Source organism: Oryx dammah, unplaced genomic scaffold (genome assembly GCF_014754425.2).
Source record: "Oryx dammah isolate SB20612 unplaced genomic scaffold, SCBI_Odam_1.1 HiC_scaffold_29, whole genome shotgun sequence".
NCBI classification, from domain to species: Eukaryota; Metazoa; Chordata; class Mammalia; order Artiodactyla; family Bovidae; genus Oryx; species Oryx dammah.
Genome location: NW_024070213.1, coordinates 43,594,679 through 43,616,684, shown reverse-complemented (window position 1 = coordinate 43,616,684; position 22,006 = coordinate 43,594,679). Strand labels below are relative to the sequence as shown.

Genomic DNA, 22,006 nt, shown 5'->3' with positions numbered 1-22,006 from the left:
CCTACGGCAGACCAGAGGGGTGAGGCCTCGGACCACGCTAGGGCCCTCGAGGCCGGGGGACGGGAGCCAGGAACTGGGGGCCTAGAGAGAGGCAAGGGCTTGCCCGAGCGCTCACTGCGATTTAGGGCGCAGCCAGAACCCAAAGACCTCTGACCGCAACTGCCCCGACTGCATCGTTTCTAGCTCGGATCTGGGCTCCCTCCAGGAGTCCCAAATCCCTTCATCTTCCTCAGGACCTTACTTCCCAGGGGCGCTGGACTCCTAACTGCCATGGTAATAAAAGGGTGGGTATCTTCCCCAATTTCCCCTAAATTTCTGGGGTGCCCAACACCCTCCCAGGGCCTCCCGAGACCAGAGCCTTGAGAATCACGTCTTTTTGGCCTCGCCCCGCGCTCCCGGCTCCAGCCTGGAGGAGGATTGGGCTGCACGGTCCTGTCCCCCGCCCGCGCCCGCGCCCGGCGCCCCGGCCTCTTCGGTCACGTGACAGGGATGCCCCAGCACACCTGCCGCGGAGCCGCGCGAGGCCACTCTCCTGCAGACGCGCGGCATCCGGGAGCCGCTCCCCACGCGTGCGCTGTACCCACGCCCGCAGCTCCCGCCTCCCCGCCCGCCGGCCCACCGCGCGCACAGAGCTCGAACCTCCCAGCCGTTCCGGAGACAGCCCGTAGCCGAGTCAGGCCGCAATCGGCCGGCCCGCGCCTCCGCGGCGGCCCCGCCTCTCCCGCCCGGCCAATGGCACTGGGCAGGGTCACGTGGCGAGGCGCGACACGCCGGGCGGGGCTGCCCAGAGCTGGGCGCCAGGATGCCCGCGAGGGAAGCGCACGTGCTGTGCCGCCGGCCCACACCCGCAGGGAGGGTGGTGGTAGGGTTGAAGATCTAATCTGGCAAGGGCGTGGAGCTCTTTAAAACTGTGTCTTTACCCTTGTAAGGGAGGCATGGGAGCAGATGACTTTGGGAGATAAGCCCCCGTGACACTTCATTAATGTGGGCAAGGACTAGTTGGCTACCCAGTACTTTGAAACTGGAAACCAAGTTGGTGAAACCAGGACCAGTAAAGCAACTAAGGAGTTTTCACTACAATGACTCAGTCTATCCTTCACTAAGTAACAAACAGTACTGACCTGATCTTCCATCAGAAGAGGGGGGCTCTACTCTAGTACTCTTGCCGGGAAAATCCCATAGACGGAGGAGCCTGGTAGGCTGCAGTCCATGGGGTCGCTAAGAGTCGGACACGACTGAGCGTCTTCACTTTCACTTTTCACTTTCATGCATTGGAGAAGGAAATGGCAACCCACCCCAGTGTTCTTGCCTGGAGAATCCCAGGGAACGTGGAGCCTGCTGGGCTGCCATCTATTGGGTCACACAGAGTCAGACACGACTGAAGCGACTTAGCAGCAGCAGCAGCAGCAGCAGCAGGGGCTGTTTCCAATATAATGTAGCTGACTAGCCAAATGGAACTCAGAGGAGGGTTGCTTAATTAAGATCATAGAGTTGTGAACTGGAGTGTGGAATACACACACACACCACCCCATTTATACTCCAAATCATGAGCTCTTTCTAAACTTTTTATTAATTTATGAAGCCTGTTTTATGTGCTTGATATCCATTAACAATTAACGGTCTATCTAAGGAAGAAATGGAGAATTTTAATTGAGCCAACCTAAAGCTGGCTTAAAACTTAACATTCAGAAAACTAAGATCATGGCATCCGGTCCCATCACTTCATGGTAAATAGATGGGGAAACAATGGAAACAGTGACAGACTTTATTTTCTTGAGCTCCAAAGTAACCACAGGCGGTGACTGCAGCCATGAAATTAAAAGATGCTTGCTCCTTGGAAGAAAAGCTCTGACAAATGTAGACAGCATGTTAAAAAAGAGACATCACTTTGCTGACAAAGGTCCATACAGTCAAAGCTATGGTTTTTCATGTATGGATGAGAGTTAGACCATAAAGAAGGCTGAGTGCCTTTTGAATTGTGGTGCTGGAGAAGACTCTTGAGAGTCCCCTGAACAGCAAGATCAAACCAGTCCATACTAAGGGAAATCAACCCTGAATACTCATTGCAAGGACTGAAGCTGAAGCTACACTACTTTGGCCACCTGATGCGAAGAGCTGACTCATTGGAAAAGACCCTGGTGCTGGGAAGGATTGAGGGTAAGAGGAGAAGGGGGAGATAGAGGATCAGATGGTTAGGTGGCATCATCGACTCAATGGACATGAGTTTGAGCAAACTCAGGGAGACCATGAAGGACAGGGAAACCTGATGTGCTGCACCCCATGGGATTGCAGCGAGTTGGACAAGACTGGGTGACTGAACAGCAACAAAGGACTATAACCTAGGAGACAGTCTTTCAGAAAGCTCTGAGGACTGTAACCAAGGGGTAGGGGAGGGAGGCCAGTTTATCTGTGATTCTGGTGAAGGGACATATGCAATCAAGCACACGGCTTGGTAGAAGGTTGTTGTTGCTCTTTAGGAGGAATTAACAGCTTAATGGTTTTAGTTCTTAAGTATGGCAAGATGCGAGAAACTGGGTTCAGGAATTTCTGTTGAAAATATCTGTCTGAAGGCTAGTCCTATCAGTTTTCCTAGAGCACAAAAGTGCCTTGTCCAAATTCTCATCCTGAATTCCTCTCATGGTATATGTAGGTCAAGTGGCTAATGACTTGATTCTTGTAGAACTGGGTGGGAGGCTATATTCCTTATTTTACAGTCCCTTCCCTTTCAGTCTTAATTTTGACCAAGGTTTGAGAGGTATTCTGTGACTGATATGGCCCATGGTGATAGGAATGCTCATTCTCAGGCCAGGCAAGGACTCATTGATAGGCCATTCAGTGTGCTATTACTGGACTGGGCTCTGTTAGTAGTAGCCAAAAGCCTCTGGACCTCCTGTCTTACTGGCCTGCTATGGTTCAGGTAATGGTCCTCTCTATTTCTTCCCATTATCTATAGAGTCAGACTGTTACGGTTACTGACCTTGTAGAACGGTGTATTTGTTGTGGTCGCCTAGTCATCATTTTTATTGGAGGCTCTGTCACACATCTGGTTGTGTAAGAAACAATATTCTTAAGGACTTCTTTGGTAGTCAGGTGGTTAAGAATCTGCCTTCCAATGCAGGGGACATGGGTTCCATCTCAGGTCGGGGAACTAAGATCCCATATACCATGGGGCAGCCAAGGCTGTGAGCCACAACTACTGAGCCTGTGTGCTCAGGAGCCCATGCACCACAACTCGGGAGAAGCCCACAGGCTGCAACAAACAGCTTGCATGCCACAACTAAGACAACAGCAATTAAAAAAAAAAAGTCTTGTAAAATAGGCAGAACATGTAAAATACAGCTAGCAACATTCTTTCCTAAGGAAGTATTTGAGCTGAGAGCTTTCGTTAGGTGCAGCCCAGTAACTCTCCCGGTCATCTGACTAGTCCTTTCTGCCCTCATCGCTGTCTTTAAGGGAAATGGCACATTGGCATTGTACATAAAGTTCAACAAAGATGTCTGCATGTACAAAGCAAGTTGTGGGTCATTGTGACCCCTTACAGGACTGAGAAATGAATGTTATCTCCTAAGGAGTTCCATGACTGGCACCAGAAGAAAAATTGAACTTTATGGTTGAACAGGTTATTTCTGCCATTGAGGACTTGTGGTTAATGCATAACACGGAAGCACAATGCACACTAGAGGGGAGGGAGGAGGTTTTAACCTTTCTTGTCTTGCCTTAAAATGGAAATTTTTACCTGATCATTGGTAATATTGTAAACAAAGGGGCCTATGACAGAGCAGTGTAGACACTCAAGCCCAAATCCACTGCTCATGCCCAGCAACTGTGGCTGAAGTGGAGGCAATATAGAGGATGACTGGGTGACCCTGCACCCCACTCAAGTGAACTGGATGGCCGGGGCTGGCATTCCCGAGGTGAAATGTGAATCCTGAATTTTTTACCTGCACAGAATACAGTGCATCTATGAATAAAGTAGGAAACTCAAGAGCTGTTAAGTAGTCCTGTGAGATGGGGCTGAGGGTTCCAGTGGGAAGGCAGCCATGGTGAGTTTGGAAAAACACTGGTTTTCCAGCTTCTCATCACTGAAACTTCTCTAGAGAGTCTTTCTTGAGCTCTCAGACGTAAGTACACCCTTAGGAATGCCATTTATTTTTTTCCTAGCGTACTATTAGCCTCAGAGAAAAGCTCCTGTTAGAGCAGAAATGAATCTTAATCATTATAGCGACCTCAGGGCTTCTATCAGTATCTGACATACAGAAGGCCCTTAGTAATTTGTTGAATAAACACTAAAAGCAGACAAAAGCACCTAACCAAAAATGAAGCTAGGGAGGTCAACTTCTTAGTTATGATGATCATGAGAATGGGTGTGGACAAATAATTAAGTACTTCAAACTGCTGGTCTTATCTTGTACTGGGAAATTAGGACTGATAAGGTATGGCAGGGCCTTCAGACTAGGCTGAGCCTGGACTGTAGAATGCTACCGGTTTTGAGGCAGGGCTATTTACAGCCATCAACTTGGGGGAAGTGGAGGACAGATGAAAGACATGAAGCAGGTGGAGGTTGCTGTTAAGATGTTTTTGGGCCACTTGTTCCAGATAATCCTGCTGGGTTGCATCCTGGGTCTGCAGGAGGCAGCTTGGGGAGTACCAGCCTGACCTTGAAACCCCACACTTGTCACACTATAATGTGAATTTTCTAATGCTCCACCTACACTGAAAACTCCCCAAGCAGCACACCTTAATACGGTTTTCCTAGTAACTTGGACAATAAAGTCCGATACATTTTTGCTTGCTTTCTGAGGCTCAATTATTTTGATCAAAATTGTTAAATTTAGGACTGCTACCCAAAAGTGGAGCCAGTCTTATCTGTACAATGGCATCACTTCCACCAGCATCACAGTTCTGTGTCAGGATGAGATATTTGTTCATGACACCGTGCTTTGAGGGTGCTGGCTTAAGATCACATCACCAGCCCAAGCCAAGTTAAAGTGAAAGTTGCTCAGTTGTGTCCGACTCTTTGCGACCCCACAGACTAGTCTGTGGAATTCTTTAGGCCAGAATACTGGAGTGGGTAGCCTTTCCTTTCTCCAGAGGATCTTCCCAACCCAGGGATCAAACCCAGGTCTCCCACACTGCAGGCAGATTCTTTACCAGCTGAGCCACAAGGGAAGCCCAAGAATACTGGAGTGGGTAGCCTATCTCTTCTCCAGGGGATCTTCCTGAACTAAGAATCGAACTGGGGTCTCCTGCATTGCAGGTGGATTCTTTACCAACTGAGCTGTCAGGGAAGTTTATACAAACCATTACAATCAACAGCCTGTAGAACATCCCTCGGGACATTCTGAATGGTCTCCTTCACAGCAGTGACCTCACCTCAAGCTTCAAAGACTGCCCTGCTTCATCTTTGCAGTGATGTGTGTGTCTCAGGGCAGCAGCTGCGTCTGGCATGTAGCCAGCTTGTGCTTGTGAAATGGACTTCCTATGGGGACCTCACAATGGACCTCACTCTCTGGCAAAGGATAATTTCAAGGGGTTCTAAGAACAAAAAACCCCAGGGCATTCACCTTCTAGCAGGAATGTAAAACCACTAATGCTGAGAACAAAGGAGGGAACCCAGATTATGAACTCCAGAGAGACTCTGCTGTGTCTCACCCTCCCTCTCTGAAGGGCTACCTTGAGAAAGAAGGGCTGTCGATCATAACGTAGGCACAGATGAAGGTAAGGGACTAAATAGAATTTATTTCAATGGCCCAGCTTCAGAGAGCAAGAGTCAGACACACATCCCACCAGGTATTCAGGGTCCTCCAGGCTCGATGCAGTTGCAGACGCCAGTTCCGCGTCACCATCTGGTTCAGGCTTCTTCCTCTGAAACATACAAAGGTTGTATCAAATTGGTGAATTGCTTATGATTTCCAACACTTTCACTCAGATGTGAAACCATTCAGATCCTCAGAGAACTAACAGGTATTTCCTTTAATCACCAACTGGTGAAGCAGGTGAGAGAACGATTTAAGGCCTAGCATGAATCTGGAGCAGCATTCCTCCCTGGGGCCACTGGCTAGTATCAGGGACTTCTAGCACCTTCCTCTAGACGTTTCTTTCCTGCCCTAACTCTCCTCGCCAATCCCGTCAAGTGCTCTAAAGGCTCTGGAAGTGGCTCCTGGAACTAGACTGAATGCCATACCAAGTGAAGCCTCAGGGAATTCCTGGAGTTTTCCACTGAGGTTAGAGGACTGAGGCTGCAGCACTTGGGCCCCAACCAGCCCAAAGGTCACGCCAGACTTCTGAGGGAGGCTTGCTACACACCTTCTTCTTCCTCTTCCTCCTCCTCCTCCTCCTCGTCGTCCTCATCGGAGCTGAAGGTGCCGTCGGGCAGGCTGTAGACACGGATGACCTGCTTGTTGGGGTCCTTGAGGATGAGGTACTTGCCCTCCTCCAGCTTCATGCAGATGTCGATAACGCAGCGCAGGATGCCCCAGGCATTCTCCACACTCAGGTTGATCTGACTGGCGAACTCGTTGGGCTTGAACTGCTGGGTACCCAGGATGACATGGCGCGAGGAGTCTTTCACGTGGTACCGAGACACGTAACTGCCGGGGGGAGGAGTGTTAGGGTGGGGCCCGCCGGCACAGACCATGTGGCACCGGGACACAGAACTGGGGGGAGGCGGGTGGCAGTGTTACCGTGGGGCCTGGCTGGCACAGATTGTGTGCAACTGGGACACATAACTGGGGGGAGGCAGGTGGCAGTGTTAGGGTGGGGCCCACTGGCACAGATCGTGTGGCACTGGGACACGTAACTACTGGGGGGAGGAGTGTTAGGGTGGGGCACACCGGAACAGAGACACAGCTGTGCCTGGGGTTGAGTTATCAGTTAAATGGCGGCCTCGTGCTTGTCCCAAGAAAAGGGAGAAAAAGGGAGCCTTGGTCTCCTAACGCGAAGACCCCTCCTTTCCGAAGATGAGCTCCTGGCTCCCGGGCAGGAATCTCACCCAAGCTTGAGGTATTCGGATCCAGCCAGCAAAGCACAGCAGGTCCAGCGGGCCAACTTGTAGCTGTTGTTTTTCAGCTCGGTGGCAATGACAGCCCCTCGCTGAGAATCAAGCTTCTGTCGCCAGTCAACGCCGTTACAGTGCTGTGGGAGGAGGGCCCTGGTTATAGGCGCCAAGGCACCATGCTGCCTGTGGACTGCTGGCCCCTCTGCTAGAGAAGAAGGTGCCTAGTAGGCTTAACCAGGGAGAGGAAAGCCCACAGGTAGGGCAGAAGACAGACATCATTTAAGGGGCAGGGCCTCCGCCCCTCCCTTGCACAGCCTGCCACATAGCTAGTGCTCAACAAACCTAACTCCTCTCTTCACAAGGTCTCAACCAGACCAGGACACATATTCACACATGTTAGAAACAAGTGCCATACAAGTGTTTATCACATGTGGTATGGAGAGGAAGAGTTTCACAAGGGAGTGTGGCAGCTCACCCGTGGAGAATACTGGCAGAAGCTGGAGTTGGGAGATCTGAGAGGGACAAGGAAGAGATGGACTGCTTTAGTGTGGAAGCCTGCAGAGGGAGGGGAGGTCAGGTAGGTTTGACCTGATGGAGAGGGAGTTAGGGAGGTCAGTTAAGAGACAAATGCAAAATATCAGGCGTCATGAGTAGGGTCCTGAACTAGGGTGATGTCCGTGAAACCTAGGGCTGGGCAAGTAGACAGACTGAGCCTGACAGCAGAATTCAAGGGTGCAGAGGAGGAGGAGGAGACGTTTGAGGCTCTGAGCCTAAGAGAGCAGGAGAAATGACACCGGTGGACAGTCAAGCCAGAGGGAATGACAAAGGAAGACACTGAAAGGACAAAGTATTTTAGAAAAAAACAACCACCAAAAAATTCCAAAACAAAAACAACAATGATGGAACAGGAGTCAGAAGAGATTTCAGGAATCATTTCTGGAGTTCAAGGATGAGGCTTGGGGTTAAGCTTAATTCTGAGATGGTCCCTAGTGGCCCTGCTTTTGCTGCATCTGCTATCCTGGAGTCTGGGGGAACCCTGAGTATAACTACCCAGGATCACGCTACCTCACGTCTATAAAGAGATTCTGCAGATGGAATTAAGGTCCCTTAAGATAGGGAGACCACCTGAGTGGACCACACACAGCATAAAGAAGTGACTGCGGCAAAAGAGTTGCATAAGGGACTGACCCTAAGAGAAGGCACCAGTGGGGGATTTAAAAGGAGGGGAAACAGCAAAGGAAACGTGAAGGCAGCTGAGAAACGTGCAGGACCAGACTACGGCAGTAGCAGAGGGCACAGTCACACAGAACGATGTTCCTGGGAGGCTGTGGTCAAAGTCTAAGAAAAGGCCACTGGTTCAGAGCTAGGTTCGCAGCAAACCTTCCAGGGTGCTCTCAGCAGGTGACAGAAGCTAAAGAACACCTGAGGAGTGAAACCTGGTGCCCGGAATGCTAATGCCTTGGCTCTAACTCAGGCACAGCACAATGGCCCCTGACCTCCATCTCACTGGAACCTCGTTAAATACAGGCCTGTCCTTGCTGTCCTAACCAAGGCTCTTTTATTCTACACACCAGTGACCAGGAGCATGGCCACACGTTTTAAATTTAGGTGTGTAGGCCAGGTACTTTCAGAAAGGATGATAGCCCCATCCTGGCACACCAGCCTGGGAGAACGAAAAGAGAAGGAAAAATGAAGGATGTGTATTTCTTTCAAGATGCTCCTCCTGAAAAGCCAAATCTGGGATAATCTGAGAATCTGAGTTCAGTAAGAGACAAAGTTGAAAAAAGGGTGCCACAAGGTTGAAGACCAGGTAGGGGCTGCCATAAGTGAAATAACAGGTCAGAAAGGAGAGCTGCCAGCTCAGCTCATAAGGAGAGACTTGCAGAGGGCAGAAGCCAACAGGAGGTCAGAATGGACAGAGACAGAAAACACCGAGGAAAGGTAATCACCTGCACACACGATCTCTTCCTCAAAGCGGAACTAAGTAGGGGGAAAACTCAGAAGACAGAAAACCTCTGTAAACGAGGCAAGGGGAAGAGACATAGGCTGCAGGCGCCAGCCCAGGACACGGTGCCCCGTGTGCCTCACCCTGGAGTCCCACTCGTTGAGGGTCTTGATGTTGATGAAGGACACCTCCCCGTTGGCTCCAGTCATGACGCCATCATGCTCACAGCGGACGATGAGGTCGATGTCGTCCCCGAGCTTCCACCGGCGGTAACTGCAAGGAAGAGGGAGTGCCTCTGGTCACCCGAGGCCCTGGGTCCAGATGCACCACCCACACAGGGCGGGGGCACCAGGGAGGAGACATACCGGTACGCCACAGAGGCGATCTCGTTCTTATCCATGTCATCTTCCACAAATGGGTTGGGGTTGGGGAAGTTGTATCTTTCCTTCCCCTGTAAAAATGACACAGGTGTTGTGAGACAGTGCCAAACTGTTGCCAAGGCAATCAGCCATAACCTGCACCTCTCCTCTGTCACAGTGCTCCTGGGTCCCGAGAGCTTGAGGGGGCTCTGGGCACACTGCTGAGGCCAAGCGAGCACCCCGTGGGTCACAACAGAGGTAACAGCTCGAGTTCACCCTATGCTCAAGTTTGTGAAACATGAGCTTCTAGTCTCTTATTTAACTAGCAACAGCACCCCCTCCTGTTATGTTTTCCTCCAAGGTACACACAATCATTTGTCACAACATGTATGTATCCTGAGCTTACCATCTTTCCTCCTCCACTGTGTGTTAGTCGCTCAGTTGTGTCTGACTCTTTGCGACCCCGTGAACTGCAGCCTGTCAGGCTCCTCTATCCATGGGATTCTTTAGGCAAGAATATTGGAGTGGACTGTTGTTCCCTTCTCCAGAGGATCTTCCCGACCCAGGGATCCCACCCAGGTCTCCTGCACTGCAGGCAGATTCTTTACCACCTGAGCCACAGGGAAGATCTTTCCCCCTCCATTATGATGAAGGTTTCTAAGGGCAGGCACTTTGGCTGGCTGGTTGCTGTATGCCCAGCTCCTAAGCAATGCACCTGTATCTGTGCACAAGGGTGTCCCGGTCATATATTTCAAGGAATCTTCACAATGTATCTATATGAGACAAGTATTATTCAAGTATTCTAATTTTACAGAGGGGATTCCCTGGTGGCTTGGGGGTAAAGAATCTGTCTGTAGTGCAGGAGATGTGGGTTCCATCCATGGGTTGGGAAGATCCCTGGGAGAAGGAAATGGCAACCCACTCCAGTATTCTTGCCTGGGAAATCCCAAGGACAGAGGAGCCTGGCAGGCTGTAGTGCATGTGGTCTTAAAGAGTCAGACACAACTTTGCAACTAAACAATTTCAGAGAAGAAACGTGACTGGCACCACAAAGCTAAAAGTGGTGAATCTAGGGCTCAAAGTCAGGCCGCCTCTGTGACAAGCAGGGACTCCCCTCTGTCCTGTCTAATCCCACAACCCAGAGCTGACGACCCAGTGTGTGCTCAGTAGGCAGCAGCTGGGGCGGATGAGCTGAGCGTGCCCAGGACCTCACCATCCTCAAGCACTGCTGGGAGAAGTTGTGGTTGATGTAGGTCGCTTCCATGGCCAGGTTGCGGGGCGAGTTGAAGGAGTTACCCTCATCTTGAGGGGGCTCGTTGGCTGTCTCACTCACTGTCAGAAGGTCTGCAAAACCGGCAGCATGGTCACCCACCCATGAAACAGTCACCAAAGAGGTGTAGGGCCCCTTAGGGAGGTGTGGTGCCTCAAATGACACAGGCCCTTCCTCTAAGGACTGCCATCTGCGGACCTGGGTCTCCTGAGTGGGGGTGGGTGGGGCGGTTTCTGGATAACCTAAGATACTAACGTTAAATTCTGTCACAAGCACATCTGTTTTTGAGTGCCCTGGTTTTCATTCAACGTGTGTGTGTACATACATATGTGTATGGTACACGTGCGTTTTTCCTTCATGAATATGCTGAAGTAAAAAAGGCATCAATCCAAAGAAAAGTGTCACGTGCGTACTGAAGGTGGTACGGAGAGCTGACAGAAGTCAAGACGACGCTACTCAAGTGAGCGGGAACACGGCGTTGGGGTGCCATGAGGACTCGGAAGGCTGCGGCCCTGGCAGGGGTACTGCAGCGACAGCCCCTTCCTCTATCTCTGAGGAGGCTGAGGGGGATTCTGACATGGCTGTTGGTGTTCGTGGGGAGACAGAACACCTTCTACCCATTCTCTGTGCCTGGGAATGGCTTTGGACCAACAAGGACACTCAAGAGCCTCTGTGTGTTCCTAGACAGGCTTCTTACCAAAGTCAGAGTTGTCCCTCTTGTCAAAGAAGAGCTTGGACCCGACCCTCTGGACGACAATGTCCCAGGAATACACAGAGCGGGTGCAGCTCATCAGCGTGGCCAGAATGGCGTCGGTGGCAAACACGTTGCCCTGCGTCTTTGCCAGCTGCAAGGAGGACAGCAGAGAGATGGGGCTACTTTGGGGCTCATCTGCCCATTCACAGGAGGCGAAGGACTTGTCTGTAAGGAGCCCCACACCCATACCTACACCTCTGGTTGTCTGAGCCAGGATGTAGCAAGCCAGCCAGCAAGCTTGTATCCTGGGTCCAAGGAACTGCAGTTTCCTGACCACCTGCCACACCCCAACACTTACGGTCCGGTCACCAGAGTGCCTTCATTTTCACCTAATCCTAAATCGACTCACATGAGTCTTATCTACAAGACCATCTGAGGCCCGGTCGGTTCATACACCCCCCCACCCCTCGCCGCATCTCTGCTCTCTCTGAGGCCTCAGCGGTGGTATTACAGCGTTCCCCTCAGGTGGGCATGGGGCAGGGGTGCCCACCTTCCGGATGACGGGGTCATCTGTGGTGGTGACAGTGTGGAAGATACGCTTGATGCTCCGAAGCGGCTTCTCGCTCCGCGTGGTGATGCGGTCAAAGGCCTTGTCGTAGTACTCCAGGGCCCCACAGCACTCGCTGAGGGGAAAGCACGCAACACACACTAAGTCAGGGGGAGCAAGACTACCTACTTCTTCTCTGTTACACCACGGAATCCAAAGTCTTATCCAAAAGTCTAACACATGAGAGGTGAGAACAGTCTCTGACTGGACTCTCAGAGCTCATGCAGGGCCTGCCCCCTCAGGTCCTGAAGTGGCTCCACACAACAGTGACCACAACTGATCCAGCTCAGGACCCGACTCCCCGCCCCACTTTAGAGACAGGGAGGGGCGCAATGACAGAGACCCCAGCGGAGGCTGCCTCCTGGCTGATGCCCCAGCTCCCGCTAAGTTATGTCCACCCACTGGCCTTCCGAGATAAGGAGCTCTTTGAAACATTAGGAAAAGCGTCACTTCTCTTCAAGAACTGCAATCTTTCTCTTTCTGCCCAAAGAGCTACAGAACCGAACCTTCTCCTTTGCTCAGAATTTCAGGAAGCTGAAAGAAATCTAGAGTTTTAATAATAGGAAATTTCTTTCTGCTTTCTCCCAACAAGAGTTCTATGACTTAATTTTTCTTTTGCTCACAATGCCAGGAATTTGAAAGAGAACTGAAGTTTTAGCTTCAGTAAACTTCTTTCTGCTTTTCCCGCCACAGGCATTAATTTTTTGTTTTTTTAAAACTCGTCCGCTAATCTTAGGCAATGTCTTGGGGCTCAGGCCAAGTCATCACCAGCTGGTTCACACACATTAAGAGCATGATAGAGGGTAGGAAAAGATGCCACCTACATGTCCTGGGGCTCTGACACTTCCAAGTACCGCATCTTCATCAGCTGAGGGAAGTCCATCTCCTCCTTCACCTCCCAGTCACTGCGGACTTCCACCGAAGAGTCTCGGGGCTTCTGTCAGGAAAGACCGTTGAAGGGGAGAAATGACAGCCAGCGCGAAACATAAGCAAAAGGCAGGTAACAGTAGGAAGGGCTTGTATTCAATAAACATATTCAGAACATTCATACGACAGGCTGGCTGTTTTCTAACGGCTCCTCTGCATTTCTCCCGTGTCACTGTCTGGCTATTCTTGCTGCTACAGCAAGCACCGTGTCCAGCAAATGTAACTCCCACAACTGCACCTTCACTCCTGCTCACACACGTCTTCTACTCACACAACGTCCACGGTGGCACCATGCACAATACCCTCAAGTAAAAACAACCCTGATGTGCATCAGCAGTGAACAGGCAGACAAAACATGGTCTATGCATGTAATGGAACATGGCAATAAGGAGGCATGAAGTGCTGACATGGGCTACCACATGGATGAACCTTGAGAACATGATGCTCGGTGAAAGGAGCCAGTCACAAAAGATCATTCTGCTCTGGGTCCATTTATATGAAATGTCCAGGAGAGATTAATCCAGAGACAGAAAACAGAGAAGGGCGGTCTAGGGCCAGGGAAAATGGCTGACTGGAACAGGGCTTTTTGTAGAGTGATGAAAACATTCCGACACAGACCACAGTAATGGCTGCAGGACTCCATGCAGAAACTATGAACCACTGAGTTCAGTGGGTGAATCTTAAGTTCAACCCATCTTAAATGGGCGAATTGTATAGTATGAGAAGTATACCTCAATAAAGCTGTTATAAAACCAACCAAAAAAATTCCTGGACAGAATTCTGATACGGATATACTACCTGTGATTTTTGGTCCCATTTCTGCCTCACTCCAAATTGTTTCTGGAATTTTTTCTGCAGTCGTATGCGTTCTCTGGAAAGACAGGAAAACTGCTTTCAGTACAGATTTTTAAGAAAAATAGAGGCTTAAGAAAAAACAGAAACCCAGACGAAAATGGCACACACTAGACATGCTAAGAGAGGTATATCGCCCCCTGTATGCCAGTATATACCAGTATATACCACTCTATCTCTAGAGGCTGTCCTCTGGCAGCCATAGCTTAGGCAGGCTACTGTCCTACACAGCTCTAGGGACTCATAGGACCCGGTGTGAATGGGCCCCAGGAGCTGCACCACAGAAGACTTGAGTCTAAGTGAAGCCCCGGGATCACTTCCTGTCTGCCTTTGTTTCCGTGTCAGTCAGCGCTCATGTCCAGTGCAAGCAGTTTCCTGTCCATGGTCTCTGCTGTGACCACCTCTTGAAGGACGACACCAGGGCTGAAACAGTGGCTTAACTGGCTTTGGGAAGGTTTTTGGTTTTTCGTAATACTGGGGAGGATGACTGTTCTGCTCTGGTCTCTTGACAGCAGTGTGGTCAGTCCTGGAAAAATAACTTGTTCCAAAAGGATGGGCAGCTCACCTCTCCTTCTGCTTGGCGCTCTTAGGCAGGGTCTGCAGGTTGAATTGCAACATGTTCCGTCGATCTTTGTCTCTGCGGAGATTTCGCTAGGAATCAGGAAAAAACATCATGTTAAAATCTTGGGAGATTCGGCTGATAATTATAAGTACCTAATCAACGCTGCCGGGAGAAATATCAATAACCTCAGATATGCAGATGACACCACTCTTATGGAAGAAAATGAAGAGGAACTAAAAAGCCTCTTGATGAAAGTGAAAGTGGAGAGTGAAAAAGTTGGCTTAAAGCTCAACATTCAGAAAACAAAGGTCATGGCATCCGGTCCCATCACTTCATGGGAAATAGATGGGCAAACAGTGGAAACAGTGTCAGACTTTATTTTTTTGGGCTCCCAAATCACTGCAGATGGTGACTGTAGCCATGAAATTAAAAGACACTTACTCCTTGGAAGAAAAGTTATGACAAACCTAGACAGAATATTCAAAAGCAGAGACATTACTTTACTGACTAAGGTCCGTCTAGTCAAGGCTATGGTTTTTCCTGTGATCATGTATGGATGTGAGAGTTGGACTGTGAAAAAGCATGAGAGCCGAAGAATTGATGCTTTTGAATGGTGGTGTTGGAGAAGACTCTTGAGAGTCCCTTGGACTGCAAGAAGATCCAGCCAATCCATTCTGAAGGAGATCAGCCCTGGGATTTCTTTGGAAGGAATGATGCTAAAGCTGAAACTCCAGTACTTTGGCCATCTTATGCGAAGAGCTGACTCACTGGAAAACTCTGATGCTGGGAGGGATTTGGGGCAGGAGGAGAAGGGGACCACAGAGGATGAGATGGCTGGATGGCATCACTGACTCGATGGACGTGAGTCTGAGTGAACTCCAGGAGTTGGTGATGGACAGGGAGGCCTGGCGTGCTGCGATTCATGGGGTCGCAAAGAGTCGGACACGACTGAGCGACTGAACTGAACTGAATGGGCAGCTGTTAGAGCAAGTTTAGGTGGCAGCAGCCCAGTTGCACATTTCACTCTGTGCTTTTACAGGATCAACATCTGGGGTTTTTAGGTTGAGTAAGCACAGGCCTACCTCTCAGATACTTTGGGTCTGGTCCCAGACCACCACAATAGAGTGAGTATTATAATGAGGCAGGACACACAAATGTTTTGCTTTCCCAGTGGTTATAATTTATGCTACATATACTATACACTGTACCGTAGTCTACTAATGTGCAACACTGTTATGTCTTAAACAATGTATATATCTTCATTAGAAAGAAACTTTACTGCTAAAAAATGTTAACCACCTTCAGTGATTAGTAACATCACTGATCACCACAACAGATATAATAATAAAAAAAGTCTGAAATATTGTTATGACAGAGACATGAAGTGAGCAAATGCTATTGAAAAAATAGAATCGAAAGACTTGCTTCATGCAGGGCTGCCACAAACCTTCAATTTGTTAAAAAAAAAAAAAAAAAAGCAGTTATCTGTTTCTTGGTACTGAAGCACAATAAAAATGTTTGTACCTGGAATTAGCTTAGACTCATAGGCATGCTTTTACTGAGGCAGGTTCACTGGCTCTTACTAGAGTTGCTGAGTTTGCCTCCTTATGTGAGAAGATGCAGCCCAACTGGATCATCTACTCAGTAAATCCCGGACACAGCAACTACTCGAGGCAACAGACACTGACACACATGGTTATCCAGCACAAACAGCCAGATGTCCTAGCTACTGGTCAACAGACAGCTGAACTACTTAAAGGCATTCCTGGACATGGTACCTGTTTACTTTAGCACAATTTGTCACTAAAGAGCTACTTGGACTCACTGCAGCTGCTTGCTGTGTTGAGTCGTATCTACCTCCTTGTGACCCTATGGACCGCAGCCTGCCAGGCTCCCATGATACTAGAGTGGGTTCCTTTTCCTACTCCAGGGGATCTTCCTGACCCAGGGATTGAACCTGTGTCTCTTGCATCTCCTGCTTGGCAGGTGAATTCTTTACTACTGGGAGACGTGGGAAGCCCATTAATATATTATGGGAATAATCAGGATACCCACAGTAACATGCTTTCCCCTCATCAGTACTCACATGGTACCAATTTTAGCACCAGGTGACAGCCCCAAGCTGGTCAGATTGCTGGCTCTTGACTCACCTGTGCGAATCGCATTCGATTCCGCTGGTAGGCAGTCTTCTGTGTGCGTGCTGTGTCCACCAGCTGGAAACTAGTTTCATCCTCCTCGTGGAAGTAAGCATATTGACTTCCACCTCCAAACTGAGAGGAGTACTTATCTGCAGGCAAAGGTGACAGCATGTAACAACACTACCTACAAACTTTATACGTACATAGTAGTCTAAAGCCTGATATTTACAGTGTGGTCTCAGCAGCCACTCCATCGGCTGGCAGCATTTTAGATGTACAGACTCACAGCTCCACCCTAGATCCACTCAGTAAGAACCATCATTTTAATAAGATCCCCAGCAGATTAATATGCACATTCAAGTTTGAAAAGCTCTGGTCCAAAAAACTTTCTAAGTCAAGACAGTCTGAGGAACTCAAGACAAGCCCATCTTGCACTCTGCCTTATTCTGTAAGAACAGGAGTTACAGTTTACTCTCTCAGGAGAGGCAAGCAGGCGGTTGGTTATACACGTCATCACTGTCACCAGCTGGCGCCCAAGGCAGACGTGGCTAATGGGCTAGGACTGGCTTTCTGGCTGACCTCAGACTCAGATCATCTTTAACTCAGTATTCCAGGGAGCCATTCCCAGCTCTCGACTAGTGCAGAGGTAAAAACTAACTTCTATTAGGATCCTAAAACCAGGAGTTTTAAAACTGGGATTCACTGACTGGCCTTACAGGTTCAGTAAATCCCAAGTAATGAAATACAAAACGGGAATGTGTTCACCAGATTTGTAAAAGGGGCCATGGCTCCCCAAAGTAGGGGGAAAAACCTACTATAATATGCTGAACAATCTAACTTTTGAGGCTATTTACCAAAAAAATGGATTGTTTCCACAGTCCATAATAGGCCCCTAACAATTATGAGTTATCACCATTTCGTTCCCATCCTAGAACGCTTTCAGGTGGAGGTTACTAGAAACACTAACAATCCACCGAGGGCCTGACCTGGGCAGGCAGGCAGGCGGAGAACACTTACTTGTATATCTCTTGTCTTGGTACGTGGCCCCCGTCCAGTCTGCAACCTAGTGAGCACAACAAGGGAAGGCAGAGAGCACACATCAACCAGGCAAGTTTCTGCTGACCCAGAAATCCCCTCCTCCCAAGTGAGGACACAGTGTCACAAAGTGTTAGAAAGACTGGCTCAGGTCAGCTTTGTAAGAGCCCAGCTCTCCTATGACCACTGGAAGTAGCCAGAGCTTCTAACCATTATCCTTTTGAGAGAATAAAATTGAAATGAACTTGGAGCATCAGCTGCAGCTTTAAAAGATTCAGACCCCGCTGATAGGCAAGCACCTTTCCGAGCCGATCTCCTTTGCTGAACGGCTGGTAGGGCATATCCCGAAACTGCTCCGGAACCGCACAGGGACCCCAGCCTGAGGGGTTGTCCTGGATCACGGGTGTCATGAACTTTGCCATCTTTTAAAACCTTAAAAATACAAATAACAAAGTAACTCCATGAAGAAAAGCCTCAAAAAAAAAAAAAAAAAAACCCAAAGTCTTCCATTTGAGGTATGCTAATACATAGTAAAATTAAAAAAGCAAAACACAAAACAGAACCCTCAACTGTTGAGCTACTCTCCACTTAACATCTTCTTGTAAATAATACTGTGAATACTTAAAACTCAGACGACTGCTAACCAAATTTATGTATCATATCTCACTGTTTGTTTTTTTCCACTGTACTATCTCTGACATGAACCTGCACCTTCTAATTGATGAGGTGTCATATCGTATTTGGCAACTTTTCTTTCTTAGTGTTACATGAAGGTATTGTGCTTCTTGAATTCAGTGATGTCTTACAGATTTGATGAAATGTAATTAACTTTTTTTTGAGTTTAATAACCAGGTTCCAATTTTCATTCACACCTTTACAGACACACAATATTTAATTCCCCTAAACCTCAGTCTCTTTACCTGAAAAATAATAAGATCCTTGTTTTATTCCCATCAGAGGATCACTGTGAAAGCCGTATATATTAAGTTAACATATGCAGAAATAGTTCCATTGTGAAACGCCAGACACTTACTATTCTGTCTTACAAAAATACATTTACACACAGTGCCGAGAAAAAACAAGGGTCCATGAATATATCCTGAAATGCAACCTTCCTTTGTTGTTCTTTCAATTTTCTGTTGTCAGTGTAAATTCTTATGCAGGGCATAAAAGTCAGGCAGAAAGCCCAGCAGAAGGTTGAGGAAGCCAGAAGCCTTATGTCATGAAAGTGGCCGAACACAGCCAATGTTCATAAACATTATGAGTACCAGGCATGTTGTTAGTGCTTTCCACACATTAATTCATTAACTCCTCAACAATCTCCTCTCGAGGTAAGGCCAGTATTAGCCCCACTTTCTAGAGAAGAAAACTGAGGCACAGAGATATCAAGAAATCGCCCAAAGGCACAACACTAATGGATGAAAATCTGAACCCTGGGAAACTGGCTTCAGAGCCCACACTTTGTGTAAGGCCAGTACTCCTCTCAGGAAGAGTAAAAACCAGGGGCTCGACAGATATCTGCCAAACAATTCCTCCCCAAAACTCATGCATGCATTTATCATCCATTCTAATCCCCTGAAAATGCCCAGAAGCTGAGTTCCCAGGGGAAAATTCACCTCACAAATATTTCCAGAGTCTGGGGAGCAAACAAAGAGCTGTTGCTGCTAAGTCACTTCAGTCATGTCTGACTCTGTGCGACCCCATAGATGGCAGCCCACCAGGCTCCCCCATCCCTGAGATTCTCCAGGCAAGAACACTGGAGTGGGTTGCCATTTCCTTCTCCAATGCATGAAAGTGAAAAGTGAAAGTGAAGTCACTCAGTCATATCAAAGAGCAAAGAATACTAAATTTATGAAACTCTCTTCATTTTCCCATGATGGGGAGAGTTCCTACAGAGGTGACACTTGCGTGATCCAAAAGGGCATGAACCTGGAAGCTCCATCCTCCCACCTAAACTTAAATTACACTACAGGAAGCGGACTGAGGGAGAGTGTGGTGGTCTCAAAACAATATACCCTTATATATTACCAGGGTCCTACAACATGTCAGATGCAACACCACTAACCCCTAGGCCCCCATTTCAGATAAAAAAAAAAAAAACACAGTTCAGCCAAATCAAGCAGCTGATCTCATCATTTCAAGATAGACTTGGTTTCTAGGGTCCTCTGTCTTAAGTGTAACACTCTTCCCATTATTTTACAGCTGGACAGCAGCCTGAAAAGATCCTGGGTTTCAGATCATATCAATAACACAATAAGATATCTCCAAACACACTTTAAAAGGGGTGGAAGGAAGTCGCTTGGTTTCAAAGCGTAAAATAAAAAGTAGGCAGAGTACAATGTAACCAATAGGGGAAACTAAATCTTTCAGTTGAAACGGAGTGACAGCTGTACTGGCTACAGATATAGGATGAGGCGGCATCAACAGGACAGTCATAGGGAGAGCCTTGTGGCTGGCAGGTCATGTACTGTGCACGTTCTCGCAGCCACTGCAGATCGTTTGCCAATTCCTGGGCGGTCAGTGTCAAATTAGAGATCAACCAACTACATCCTAGCCTTCCATTTCATAGGCAAGGAAAAGAAACATTTAGACTGTGAACTCCTCAGAGCAGGGCCGAACATCGCTCAGTTTGGCACACCCAACAGCCCTCTCATAGAAGCTCAGGGAACCGTGGGGCACTTTAAAAGACCCTGAGACTCAGGGGGTTAATGGCATGTTCACATCAGAACAGACTGTCGGTGGCCGCTAAGCGGACTCCAAGGAAAGAGACCTCAACCACAGGCTCTACCCCGCACTGGCTCGGACCTAGGGGCACCGAAGGCGGATTCCTGCCCCGCCCAGCGGAGGAACAGGGAGGCAGGAAGGGGCGTACGGAAGTCTCTTCCGGTAGGCCCCCGAAGGCCAGGCGCAGCTCAACTCTGCTCTGGAGATCCGCGGAAGCGTACGAAATACGCTGCTTACCTGTAACCGCCGTAACCGGCCCCGATGGTGAGAGATAGTCTAGGCCGGATACCGCGCCACCGCCTGAGCTACGGGGAACCGGGAAAGGAGGAAACATGCGCGCGCAGCGGCCGGTACCGTAAACACGACCGACGGTGTCGTAAACTGCTTCTTGGCTTCCTTCCGGTTCGACGGCGGAACGCACGAGTCGTAAAGCGAAGGCACATCCGGAAGTTCGTCACTGTTCTTTTCGCGGTGTTCTTATTTAGCCTTCGAGCATGTTTACAGTTACGTCATGGGGCATCCGGCGACACTCCGAGAGTTTCAAGTTTCTTGAAACGTGGAGGCCTTGTAGTTGGAGTTGGAAGCGGAGACTGGCTGAAAGCCCCTCTATGTCCCACAATGCCTTGCGGGCCGTTCTGGCCCTCTGTATCCCACAACGACCCGCGGCTCCTGCCTTCTTTGAAAGATCGTGTGGCTGAGTTTCACCGTTAGGGGGAGTTCGAGTCTTTCAGGCAGGTTTTTGTGGCTACTCGCTGAGCTTTGAGCGGTTTCGGAAACAGACCAGAAGGTGCAAAGTGACCTGAGTAGATCAGACTACTAGTGTCGGAGGTCCCTGCCAGTGTTCAAACCATACTTCCACAGTTCTCAGACTTTCTTGTTTGACAAAGATTCCTGGAGTGCTAATTTGAAAAATGAAGATCCCGGGTCCCCTTCCATAGACTGTTACACCAGCGTGGCTTAGCTGGAGCCCAGAAACCTGCATTTTAATTGGTGGTGATTCTGAAGTGGCGACTCAGGAACCACCTTCCTACGATGGCAACGGTGCTGTCTTTTTGGAAACTCAGCCTACGGAGTTTGTCCTGCAGCACACCAGGCCTCCCTGTCCATCACCAACTCCCGGAGTTCACTCAAACTCATGTCCTTCAAGTAGGTGATGCCATCCAGCCATCTCATCCTCTGTCGTCTCCTTCTCCTCCTGCCCCCAATCCCTTCCAGCATCAGTCTTTTCCAGTGAGTCAACTTCTTCGCATGAGGTGGCCAAAATACTGGAGTTTCAGCTTTAGCATCATTCCTTCCAAAGAACACCCAGGACTGATCTCCTTTAGAATGGACTGGTTGGATCTCCTTGCAGTCCAAGGGACTCTCAAGAGTCTTCTCCAACACCACAGTTCAAAAGCATCAGTTCTTCGATGCTCAGCTTTCTTCACAGTCCAACTCTCACATCCATACATGACTACTGGAAAAACCATAGCCTTGACTAGACGGACCTTAGTTGGAAATGTAATCTCTCTGCTTTTGAATATGCTATCTAGGTTTGTCATAACTTTTCTTCCAAGGAGTAAGTGTCTTTTAATTTCATGGCTGCAGTCACCATCTGCAGTGATTTTGGAGCTCAAAAAAATAAAGTCTGACACTGTTTCCACTGTTTGCCCATCTATTTGCCATGAAATGATGGGACCAGATGCCATGATCTTCGTTTTCTGAATGTTGAGCTTTAAGCCGACTTTTTCACTCTCCACTTTCACTTTCATCAAGAGGCTTTTTAGTTCCTCTTCACTTTCTTCCATAAGAGTGGTGTCATCTGCATATCTGAGGTTATTGATATTTCTCCCAGCAATCTTGATTGCAGCTTGTGCTTCTTCCAGCCCAGCGTTTCTCATGATGTACTCTGCATAT

At 48.7% G+C, this 22,006-nt stretch overlaps 1 protein-coding gene across 2 annotated transcripts; it reads right to left on the bottom strand.

The window, feature by feature from the left end:
- Positions 1 to 5,719: 5,719 nt before the first annotated feature.
- Positions 5,720 to 20,673, bottom strand: EIF3D (eukaryotic translation initiation factor 3 subunit D). Of its 2 annotated transcripts, none has more exons than XM_040234715.1 (15): positions 20,348 to 20,673; positions 17,686 to 17,818; positions 17,369 to 17,414; positions 16,364 to 16,500; positions 14,217 to 14,302; positions 13,598 to 13,670; positions 12,697 to 12,809; positions 11,816 to 11,948; positions 11,269 to 11,416; positions 10,515 to 10,645; positions 9,308 to 9,393; positions 9,086 to 9,215; positions 6,992 to 7,134; positions 6,307 to 6,590; positions 5,720 to 5,865 (listed from the first exon to the last, which is right to left on the bottom strand). In XM_040234715.1, the coding sequence occupies exons 2-15, from the start codon at positions 17,806 to 17,808 to the stop codon at positions 5,852 to 5,854; spliced, it is 1,647 nt and encodes a 548-aa protein (XP_040090649.1). In that variant the 5' UTR covers positions 17,809 to 17,818; positions 20,348 to 20,673; the 3' UTR covers positions 5,720 to 5,851. The 2 variants fall into 2 exon arrangements, with proteins under 2 accessions (XP_040090649.1, XP_040090650.1); XM_040234716.1 differs by having other exon boundaries at positions 12,697 to 12,806; positions 20,348 to 20,514.
- Positions 20,674 to 22,006: the final 1,333 nt, after the last annotated feature.

Excerpts from the sequence above, each read along its gene's own strand:
- EIF3D (XM_040234715.1), bottom strand. The coding sequence starts at position 17,808 with ATGGCAAAGTTCATGACACCCGTGATCCAGGACAACCCCTCAGGCTGG. Across the intron at positions 16,501-17,368 it reads CCAAGACAAGAGATATACAA|ATAAGTACTCCTCTCAGTTT; the intron begins GTAAGTGTTCTC and ends CTTTGCCTGCAG. Across the intron at positions 14,303-16,363 it reads ATCGAATGCGATTCGCACAG|CGAAATCTCCGCAGAGACAA; the intron begins GTGAGTCAAGAG and ends CCTGATTCCTAG.